The following is an 11,596-nucleotide window of genomic DNA, read 5'->3' as shown; positions in this document are numbered from 1 at the left end:
CCTGACACATAACAAAAACATGTCTGTGTGTGTGTGTGTGTGCGTAGACTATTTGTGTGTGTGCACGCGTGTGTGTGTATGTCCCTAAGCATTAACGAGCAGATGTACTTTTTGAGATGTATCAGCCATTGCTCATGTTACTGCAGAACCGCTGGGTGTTTGTTGTCTCTCAGGCTACTACATCTGTAAGTAAACAATACAGTCCCCAGTTACAGCTTTCCCTGGGAGTTCATGCTGGGTGTACCGTCTGGATTATCCTTGAGACGACAGCTGGAAGGATGGCCCCTCTAGACGTCTTCTGGAGGAACAATAAGTATCAGTGTAAAGAAAGGTATGCCAGGTGTAACATTGTTGCATCAAGCAAGGAACAATTATGACTTGTTCCTTCTCCAAGCTGTCTACTATGACAGAAATGAACAATTATGACTTGTTCCTTCTCCAAGCTGTCTACTATGACAGAAATGAACAATTATGACTTGTTCCTTCTCCAAGCTGTCTACTATGACAGAAATGAACAATTATGATTTGTTCCTTCTCCAAGCGGTCCAATATGACAGTGGAGCAGGTCTAGGGTTGAAGGAGGGAGGGGAGCGGGTCTAGGAAGTGAGGGAGGGAGTGGAGCAGGTCTAGAAAGTGAGGGAGGGAGGGAGTGGAGCAGGTCTATGGGTGATGGATGGAGGGAGTAGAGCAGGTCTAGGGCTGAAGGAGTGAGTGAGGGAGGGAGTGGAGCAGGTCTAGGATCGAGGGAGGGAAGGGAGCAGGTCTAGGATCGAGGGAGGGGAGTGGAGCAGGTCTAGGATCGAGGGAGGGAAGGGAGCAGGTCTAGGATCGAGGGAGGGAGTGGAGCAGGTATAGGATCGAGGGTGGGAAGGGATATGTTTGACAGCAAATGCATTGCACACTTATTTGTTATTTTTTTGTCAGGACTCTGGTCAAAAGTAGCACACTATATGCGGAATAGGGTGCCATTTTGGACACAAGGTAAGTGTTAGGGAGTTGATCTGTTTTTTTGCTAAAACATACTCCACTCAACACGGACTCCAACAGCTAATGGATTGCCTGGCTAGGTGTCTGTGGAGAGAGTTAAACACAACAGGAAAAGTCATCATTCTGCTGGAGCATTTTTCCCTGAGAGGAGGGTGTCTGAACCGTGAAGCTCAGATCTCACTATCTCAGCCCTCAGCCTGTTATTTTACCAAATGCTTTCCCTCGTTCGTATTCGCTGGAAACACTTCACCAATAAAGTATACGCTGTCCCCAAGTTTGTTGAACATTGAGCATTTTAAAAACATATAATCACTAAAATAATATACTAGACAACGGTATTTAAAACAACAATGCACAATTGTTTCCTTTTTCAAAGTTAAATATCATTGTAAAATATGTTATATATACTAGGCCTATGTGAATGTAATAGCCTACTCAATATTGTGTAGAGGAAAATAAAGTTATTGTACTATGATTAAGCTATGGCCAATATACCGCCGCTAATGGGTGTTCTTAGCACCACGCAACGCAGACTACCTGGACATAGCCCTTTACAGTGGTATATTGGCAAAATACCACAAACCCCTGAGGTGCCTTATTGCTATTATAAACTGGTTACCAGCCTAATTACAGCAGTAAAAATAAATGTTTGGTCATACCAGTGGTACACGGTCTTATATACAACAGCTTTCCGACAATCAGCATTTAGGGCTCAAGGATGGGGGCACAATAATAGGTCCACACAATAGGCTGTCGCTGATTCTTTAAGCCATACTGGGAATCCCCCTTGGAGGGTCCCCTTCATAGGTTGTGGTAAGCACACGAGCAATGGTGGTGGGACAAAACACAGTAAGCGGAAGGTATTGTGAATCTGAATTCACGTCCGGATTTCACAAAGTCGGCGGTGACATCGCTGGATTTCGACCAAGGCTAGAACTGTCACTTTCACTAGAGCATACTTTTGGCTTCTTGATCTGTGATAGGCCGGTATTGCTATCGGGAAGATCCGCTGGTATGACCTAACATGGAAACCAAACCATTCCTTTCTTTTGGTAAGTTTCATCCGATATAAAAATGTGACATCACAATTTGTAATTGCCACTGGTCCTTCCATTGCAAAGACCTCTGGAACACTGTTGTTGTGGTATGTTTGAAAACAGCAGTCATCATGACATAGAGAAAGTAGCCTAATAGGCAAGTCTATTATCGTTCAAGGAGATACTTTTACGCGGGATACTTTGTAACCAATTTGTAATACATTATGGTATGAACTGTTGATGATGATTACAACATAGAGGACACATTGAAACATTTAAATAATACATGCTCGGCAGGGAGACCTTTCAATCCAAGGACGTGCAATAATAACGCGTGAATATGAAGATTTGGCAAACTGATTATTGCTCAAACCAACAATGATCATTCAGCATTTCGTTTTTTCAGGCTACCTTTATTTTGATAATCCATTCAGAAAAACTTACCCTGTTATAATGCATTCTCAATTATACAAAATAAAAAAATCTCAATAGCTTGATATATACATATATATCTTGTTTTTATTTCAGAATATTTAGGAAGGTTATTAACTGGAATTCTGATACACGCTCCGGTGATAAGTTGTTTGTTGTTGTTGCTGTTGTTGAGAGATGTTCACTCCCCAGCTATCATTTTAGAAACAGTATACTCTAGGCTATACTATTTCCCTCGAAATATGAACTTATTCTACAAGTACAATATTGTTTCATCACCACTATTCTCTTTTATGTCTATTAATTCAGCTGTTTGTGTGTGTCAGATGTTTTTCTCGAACCCTCTTCCCCGTTGACTGGACAGAGCTTATCTTTCACAGTGTTGCCTACATGGAAGACCATTCCTAGATGGACTCCATGTTATAGCTATTTAACTTTTGCAGGCTGCGAGAGCACTAGCTAGATTTCCACAAATAAGCCTCACACCTAGTCCATATCCTCCCAAGTCCATGCCTTCAACCTGGAAGGGGGTATTTAGTCAGTCAAGACCCCACCATTTAAAGAGAACAATTATGTTTTACAGCATGTCAGGTCTGTGTCTAAGGTGAGGTTTGGTCCATTGTGAAGGTCTGCAGCTGTCCCTTTTATTTTGTTGAGGTTTAAAGGGGAACTTAATTGCTTTAGGTCAATGTTTCACAGACAACCCCAAGTCCCAGGCCAGTCCGTGTACAAAACCAATGCCAGCACCAGCAGCATGCTCCTCATTGCACTGTAACCTACAGTATACTCAGAGGCAAACTACAGATGATGGATGGTTTGCTGGTACTTTCAAAATAAGAGCTTGAATAAGATATCTGAGTTCTGTTTTATTATGGGCGCATTTTGTCATGAAGTTTACCGGTAAACTGCACAATGTATGTGATGAACATGATATTGCAAGTGGATTGCAAGTGGCAGTATTGGGGACTCACATTGGAACTCACCTTCCTGAATATGAATTGCTATATTCTGATTATTTTGCGCATTGCTCACTGCATTTTGCTCGTTTATTGTCAACCTATATAAACAAGAGACCGTTGAACAGCTAGTTGAGGTGATATATGTGTCTGACATCAGTGCAGTGAGTATTCCTCTGTCAGTGACTGACTGCACAGACTAGATGGTTTTCTCCATCTCTGGTAAAAGTGAGTGAGGACCAGCCAGGCTCAGCCGACAGATATTAACCTGGTTGTTCTTCTGAAATGGCCTCAGGATGAAAGCACTACTGTGGTGATTGGGTATGGTGATTGGGTGTGGTGATTGGGTGTGGTGATTGGGTGTGGTGATTGGGTATGGTGATTGGGTGTGGTGATTGGGTGTGGTGATTGGGTATGGTGATTGGGTATGGTGATTGGGTGTGGTGATTGGGTATGGTGATTGGGTATGGTGATTGGGTATGGTGATTGGGTATGGTGATTGGGTGTGGTGATTGGGTATGGTGATTGGGTATGGTGATTGGGTGTGGTGATTGGGTATGGTGATTGGGTATGGTGATTGGGTATGGTGATTGGGTGTGGTGATTGGGTGTGGTGATTGGGTGTGGTGATTGGGTATGGTGATTGGGTATGGTGATTGGGTATGGTGATTGGGTATGGTGATTGGGTGTGGTGATTGGGTATGGTGATTGGGTATGCTCTGAGATCCCTTGTCAAGATATTCGATCATGAGCTCAGAGCTCAATATTTCAGGTTCAACCTGTGATGGAATCTGGCTCAGGGAATACGCACTGTACAACAATCAACTGTGTGTCTGTGTGTGTGTGTGCAATTGCTTGTGTTCCTGTTTTAGAATTATTGTTATTGTTCCGTATTTACCAAAGAGAGTCAAATTGATATACTCTCATGAGGTAGATTTGTTATCCAATGGTATAAGCTGCTTTGCTACAGTATGTATTAACTGTAAATGAGCTGTATTACTGTAAATGAGCTAACAGCTTCTCCCTAATATTGTACTAGAAGGCAACAGAAGGGGAATTGTTTTGGCCATGAAATTCATTAATGAGTGGATCAGGAGAGAGGGAAGTCTGGACACTGTGTATTAAATTATTTCCTGTCTCAGTCTATGTCAAAGGAACTTTGTGTCTTTAAAAAATTGAAATCTCACTCATTTGATTACGTTGTTTGGCAAAAAACATTTTCTTTAGAAGAGAACATTGTCTCTGAGAGACTTGTGTCTTACATAAGGCATGGCCGAAACCTCGGATCTGTTTGGCCTTTTATATCATAATGAATAAGATTATACAGTATGTACAGGGTGGAACCTGATCAACACTCCTTCCATTAGATGCCTTGTGTATACGGGTCAGGCCCTGAGAAAGGCAGAGAGGACGGGGCTATTCAGAGCAGAGCTGACTCGAAGAATGAGTTGAGGAATAAACCCTGACCATGAAGTTGAACCTGGGGTCAAAACTTCCCCTGCCTGGATCACATGCTATGGGGTATAGACACGCACACACCATTTTTTCCACTGTCTTCTCTCTCATGCTGCATCAGCTCAGATTTCACAGCTTGGATATAGTGCCTCCAATGTCATTCTAGAGAATTTGGCAGTACACTCTTAGAAAAAAAGGTGCTATCTAGAACCGAAATGGTATCTTTGGCTGTCCCCATAGAATAACCCTTTGAAGAACACTTTTTGGTTCCAAGTTCCACGACTGCGTGGCCACGCACGCCTCCAACTCAATCATCAAGTTTGCGGACGACACAACAGTGGTAGGCTTGATTACCAACAACGACGAGACGGCCTACAGGGAGGAGGTGAGGGCCCTCGGAGTGTGGTGTCAGGAAAATAACCTCACACTCAACGTCAACAAAACTAAGGAGATGATTGTGGACTTCAGGAAACAGCAGAGGGAACACCCCCCCATCCACATCGATGGAACAGTAGTGGAGAGGGTAGCAAGTTTTAAGTTCCTCGGCATACACATCACAGACAAACTGAATTGGTCCACTCACACAGACAGCATCGTGAGGAAGGCGCAGCAGCGCCTCTTCAACCTCAGGAGGCTGAAGAAATTCGGCTTGTCACCAAAAGCACTCACAAACTTCTACAGATGCACAATCGAGAGCATCCTGGCGGGCTGTATCACCGCCTGGTATGGCAACTGCACCGCCCTCAACCGTAAGGCTCTCCAGAGGGTAGTGAGGTCTGCACAACGCATCACCGGGGGCAAACTACCTGCCCTCCAGGACACCTACACCACCCGATGCTACAGGAAGGCCATAAAGATCATCAAGGACATCAACCACCGGAGCCACTGCCTGTTCACCCCGCTGTCATCCAGAAGGCGAGGTCAGTACAGGTGCATCAAAGCTGGGACCGAGAGACTGAAAAACAGCTTCTATCTCAAGGCCATCAGACTGTTAAACAGCCACCACTAACATTGAGTGGCTACTGCCAACACACTGTCAATGACACTGACTCTACTCCAGCCACTTTAATCATGGGAATTGATGGGAAATGATGTAAATATATCACTAGCCACTTTAAACAATGCTACCTTATATAATGTTACTTACCCTACATTATTCATCTCATATGCATACGTAGATACTGTACTCTATATCATCGACTGCATCCTTATGTAATACATGTATCACTAGCCACTTTAACTATGCCACTTGGTTTACATACTCATCTCATATGTATATACTGTACTCGATATCATCTACTGTATCTTGCCTATGCTGCTCTGTACCATCACTCATTCATATATCCTTATGTACATATTCTTTATCCCCTTAAACTGTGTATAAGACAGTAGTTTTTTTTGGAATTGTTAGTTAGATTACTTGTTCGTTATTACTGCATTGTCGGAACTAGAAGCACAAGCATTTCGCTACACTCGCATTAACATCTGCTAACCATGTGTATGTGACAAATAAAATTTGATTTGATTTGATTTTTAGAGCCAGTTTGGTTCCAGGAAGAACTTTATTGGATTCCATGTAAAACCGTTTCCCCAGAGGGTTCTACATGGAACCCAAAATAGTTCTACCTGGAACCAAAAAGGGTTTAACCTGGAACCAAATAGGGTTATCCTATGGGTACAGCCGAAGAACCGTTTGGGAATCCTTTTGCCTAAAATTGTAGATAGTATAGCATGAGGTTTAAAGCTGGTGAATGACCTATTACATTCAAAGAGCTGCATTGTCAGCATCACCAGTATGCACTCTGTCTTCACTGTGCCAAAGATACTTTTTTATTTTCTATAAGATAATTGTTTAAAGATGGGTATGGGTAATGCTCATTGTTGCGTCATTCTAATTAGGCCTTCAGACCAGAATATGGGTGCAAAGAGCTAACATAGTTTCTTGCAATTTTTCGGATGAGGACATCCAAAAATCCTTAATCTAATGTCTGCTTGCCAACACTTCTAAGTAAAGTTCAATACATCTGTACTCTCAAAAAGCCTACCTACAACACATAACGCAACACAATAGGTCACTTAATGAGTGGCATCTTGTGAAATGGAAGTGTCGGAGAGTCCTGCTTCCACTCTTCTCTAATGTAGCCATCGGCTCAACAAAAGACACTTGAAGGTGACTTCTTATCAAATAGTCACACAACGACAATAGATGACACTGCTGTAGGTCTGTCCCTCCAGCCTTACTCTGTTTATGACGTTCTTGATGTATTGGACTACACCGCTGAACTCTGACCCCCTGTCTTGATTACCTTGGAAACCAAATACAAATCCAGGCAGGATGATTCTGTTCCAAGAAAGCTACAATACAAGCAGAGGTCTCGTAAACCTGGCCCTTTAAAGGAAGGAAGTGTCACTGAAATCAATAAAATCAAACGGAGTGTTTTCCTTGGACTGTTTTCCTTGGATTGTTTTCCTTGGATTGTTTTCCTTGGAGTGTTGTCCTTGGAGTGTTGTCCTTGGAGTGTTGTCCTTGGTGGAAAAAGTACCCAATTGTCAGACTTGAGTAAAAGTAAAGATACCTTTTAATAGAAAATGACTCAGGTAAAAGTGAAAGTCACCAAGTAAATTACTACTTGAGTAAAAATCTAAAAGTATTTGGTTTTAAATATACTTAAGTATTAAGAGTAAAAGTATGAATAATTTAAAGCAAACCAGATGGCACAATTTTCTTATTTTTTTAAATTACAGATAGCCAGGGGCACACTCCAACAGTCAGACATCATTTACAAATGATGCATTTGTGTTTAGTGAGTGTGCCATATCAGAGGTAGTAGGAATGACCAGGGGGGTTCTGTTGATAAGTGTGTGAATTGGACCATTTTCTGTCCTGCTAAGCATTCAAAATGTAACAAGTACTTTTGGGTGTCAGGGAAAACATTTTTTTCTAGTAAAGTAAAAGTAGTCAAAAATATAAATAGTAATGTAAAGTACAGTTGTGCTTCAAAGTATTTTTACTTAGTACTTTACACCACTGAGTGTTTTCCTTGTGTCGTCTAGAGGCCATTTCAGTAGAACATCTTTGAAGTGCTTCCAATCCCTAGATCCCTATAAAAAAGGTTAGCTTTTTTACCTTTTTGTTTTGTTTTACTGCACCCACTGGTATTTGTTCTTGTTTTATTCTCAATGTATGGACTAAAGTATGTTACTTGAAATGTATGTAAATGTAATTGGCTTATGCATGATTGAACTACCTTCCACTTGATAAAGGTACTAGATTGGTGGACTCATCAGCTGTTGTGAGATTTCTGTTTTCATTGTGCATGTGAGCTCTGCTGTGTTCTAAAGAGAATTCCTCATCCAGTGGGTTTAACAGTCCTTTCCCATGTGATATGCCCGTACAGGCTTCCTCAAGAGCCAGTGCTCGGTAGCCACACCTCCTCAGCGATGGTGCCCGGGGGAGACGGGCGGCTCGCCCACAGCATGCTTGTGCTTCACAGGCATTTGCCCACTTCACCAGCACAGGAGACCCACAGGTAAAGGAACACACCTGTGATAAACCCCCTAGCAGGAACACACCTGTGATAAACCCCCTAGCAGGAACACACCTGTGATAAACCCCCTAGCAGGAACACACCTGTGAAAACCCCCCGAGCAGGAACACACCTGTGATAAACCCCCGAGCAGGAACACACCTGTGATAAACCCCCGAGCAGGAACACACCTGTGATAAACCCCCGAGCAGGAACACACCTGTGATAAACTCCCTAGCAGGAACACACCTGTGCATCACTTATGCAATTTCTGTTTGTCTCACCTGTATCAACCAGTTACAGTTTTATATACATGTACTGTATATGATATAATGTAAAATAGTGTCTGCATTGGGCATTTTTGGTTTCTTATTGTACATGGTTAATAATGACAACAGTATGTTAACATGATTGGAAACATAATCATTCAATTACTTTACAAGGAACTGACAATTGAGTCACTGTTAAAACAAAATCAATACAATTTTCCAGAAAAACAACACAAAAAACATGACTGGCAGGGTATTCTAGTGAAGCATGGTGGTATCAACTACCTTATATTTTTAGGACACCTGATTTTTAATATTCAACCTCTTGGTGGACATTTTCTTTTGTCTTTGCCTGAAAACTGTGTCAACTACAAATTATATTTTCCTATGTCAACATCCCAATGGGCACACACTAGTTGAATCAACATTTTTCCACACAATTTATTTGAAGTTACGTTGAACCAACGTGGAATAGATGTTGAATTGACATCTGTTCCCAGTGGGATGTTACAACACAGCCTGAGTTGAGTTCTCTTCCACAGCCCTCACAGTTCCCATCTGGTGTGTAATTACCTATCATATGCAACTGGTAGAATTTTGATTCAGTAAAACATATTCATCAACAAAACACTTATCTGACATCTAAATAACAGATAAAACTAGTCATGTGCCTTGATTAGAGTTTCACCTAATCATTGGTTTGTTGAACTGCGTTTAAACGGCTTGTACAGAACTGAAGCGCTTCTATTGCCTTGTGAAAGTTCCCGAGGTGTTCATTTGCTATGGAAAGTCCCAATGATAACATGCTATCTGCGGTTCAGAATAGACAAGAGGATGATTGGAACCTTCAGAGGGCATGCAGATGACTTTAACACTTCTCTGTGTTGTGGTGGGTTGACATGTCTCACACACAGCCTGGAGAGGATTCTGTCTCCGAGGACTGAGAATAGTGCAACAATCCAAACTTGGAAGTACTTTTGTCACCTGAAACCAAACAAAGCCACGGGGAGGGGAGACTACATTACATGCACATGTATAAAAACTACACATGAGAAAGGTCTGCACAAACCAGAAGGTTTAATGCAATGTTTCAGTACTGGGTAAAGCAGATTGGCCGAATGGAAGAGATTATCCTGTGGAATATCTGGGCTGACCTACAGTGCATTCGGAAACTATTCAGACGCCTTGACTTTTTCCACATTTTGTTACGTTACAGCTTTATTCTAAAGCTCCGAGATGGGATTGTGTCGAAGCAAAGATCTGGGAAATGGTACCCACAAATGTCTGTGGCATTGAAGGTCCCCAAGAACACAGTGGCCTCCATCATTCTTAAATGGAAGACGTTTGGAACCATTAAGAATCTTCCTATAGCTGACCGCACGGCCAAACTGAGCAATCGGGGGAGGTGACCAATAACCCGATGGTCACTCTGACAGAGGTCCAGAGATCCTCTGGGGAAATGGGAGAACCTTCTGGAAGGTCAACCACCTCTGCAGCACTCCACCAATCAGGCCTTTATGGTAGAGTGGCCATAAGGAAGCCACCCCTCAGTATAAGGCACATGACAGCCCGTTTGGAGTTTGCCAAAAGTCACCTAAAGGACTCTGACCATGAGAAACAAGATTCCATCCCTATGGTGAAGCATGGTGGTGTCAGAATCATGCTGTGGGGATGTTTTTCAGCGGCAGGGACTGGGAGACTAGTCAGGATCAAGGGAAAGATGAACGAAGCAAATTACAGAGAGATCCTTGATGAAAATCTGTTCCAAAGCGCTCAGGACCTCAAACTGGGGTGAAGGTTAACCTTCCAACAGGACAACAACCTTAACCACACAGCCTAGACAATGCAGGAGTGGCTTCAGGAAAAGTCTCTGAATGTCCTTGAGTGGCCCAGCCAGAGCTCGGACTTGAACCTGTTCAAACATCTCTGGAGAGACCTGACAATAGCTGTGCAGCAACGCTCCCATCCAATTTGACAGAGTTTGAGAGGATCTGCAGAAAAACATGGAGAAACTCCCCAAATACAGGTGTGCCAAGCATGTAGCATCATACCCAAGAAGACTCAATGTTGTAATCACTGCCAAAAGAGCTTCAACAAAGTACTGAGTGAAGTGTCTGAATACTTCTTTTTTTTTATACATTTGCAAAAAAAAATTGATTTTTTTTTTTGCTTCTTCATTATGAGGTATTGTGTGTAGATTGATGAGGCAAAAAACGATTTAATACATTTTAGAATAAGGCTGTAACGTAACAACATTTGGAAAAAGTGAAGGTGTCTGAATACTTCCCAAATGCACTGTATGATTGGATGGGAGAGGAAGCCAATGGAAGAGGGTTTCTTCCCAGTACTGGGCTTATGTTTTCCTGATGATGAGTGCCGCTGCCTGGGCTATAGTGAAAGCAGACTGGCAGCGCGGGGATAGCTTTCTACATGCCTTCACATGTAGAAAGCTACACATGCCTTCACATGTAGAAAGCTACACATGCCTTCACATGTAGAAAGCTACACATGCCTTCACATGTAGAAAGCTACACATGCCTTCACATGTAGAAAGCTACACATGCCTTCACATGTAGAAAGCTACACATGCCTTCACATGTAGAAAGCTACACATGCCTTCACATGTAGAAAGCTACACATGCCTTCACATGTAGAAAGCTACACATGCCTTCACATGTAGAAAGCTACACATGCCTTCACATGTAGAAAGCTACACATGCCTTCACATGTAGAAAGCTACACATGCCTTCACATGTAGAAAGCTACACATGCCTTCACATGTAGAAAGCTACACAAGCCTTCACATGTAGAAAGCTACACAAGCCTTCACATGTAGAAAGCTACACATGCCTTCACATGTAGAAAGCTACACATGCCTTCACATGTAGAAAGCTACACAAGCCTTCACATGTAGAAAGCTACACAAGCCTTCAC

The 11,596-nt window shown here is 42.4% G+C and overlaps 1 protein-coding gene across 3 annotated transcripts in view; it reads left to right on the top strand.

Annotated features, from left to right (window-relative positions):
* Positions 1–1,794: 1,794 nt before the first annotated feature.
* LOC112248208 (retinoic acid receptor RXR-alpha-B-like) overlaps positions 1,795–11,596 on the top strand; it is a 34,893-nt gene continuing 25,091 nt past the window's right edge. For all 3 annotated transcript variants that reach the window (XR_002953200.2, XM_024417051.2, XM_024417050.2), the window contains exons 1-2: positions 1,795–2,039; positions 8,265–8,396. Coding sequence is in view for 2 of the 3 variants with exons in the window: in XM_024417051.2 (XP_024272819.1) it covers positions 2,012–2,039; positions 8,265–8,396 (160 nt within the window). In the remaining variant the exon portion in view is untranslated. The remainder of the gene's footprint in view (positions 2,040–8,264; positions 8,397–11,596) is intronic.

The sequence above is a fragment of the Oncorhynchus tshawytscha genome, linkage group LG04, assembly GCF_018296145.1.
Source record: "Oncorhynchus tshawytscha isolate Ot180627B linkage group LG04, Otsh_v2.0, whole genome shotgun sequence".
NCBI classification, from domain to species: domain Eukaryota; kingdom Metazoa; phylum Chordata; class Actinopteri; order Salmoniformes; family Salmonidae; genus Oncorhynchus; species Oncorhynchus tshawytscha.
Note: the sequence above shows the minus strand (reverse complement) of the source record. Positions and strands in the feature narration are given on the sequence as shown.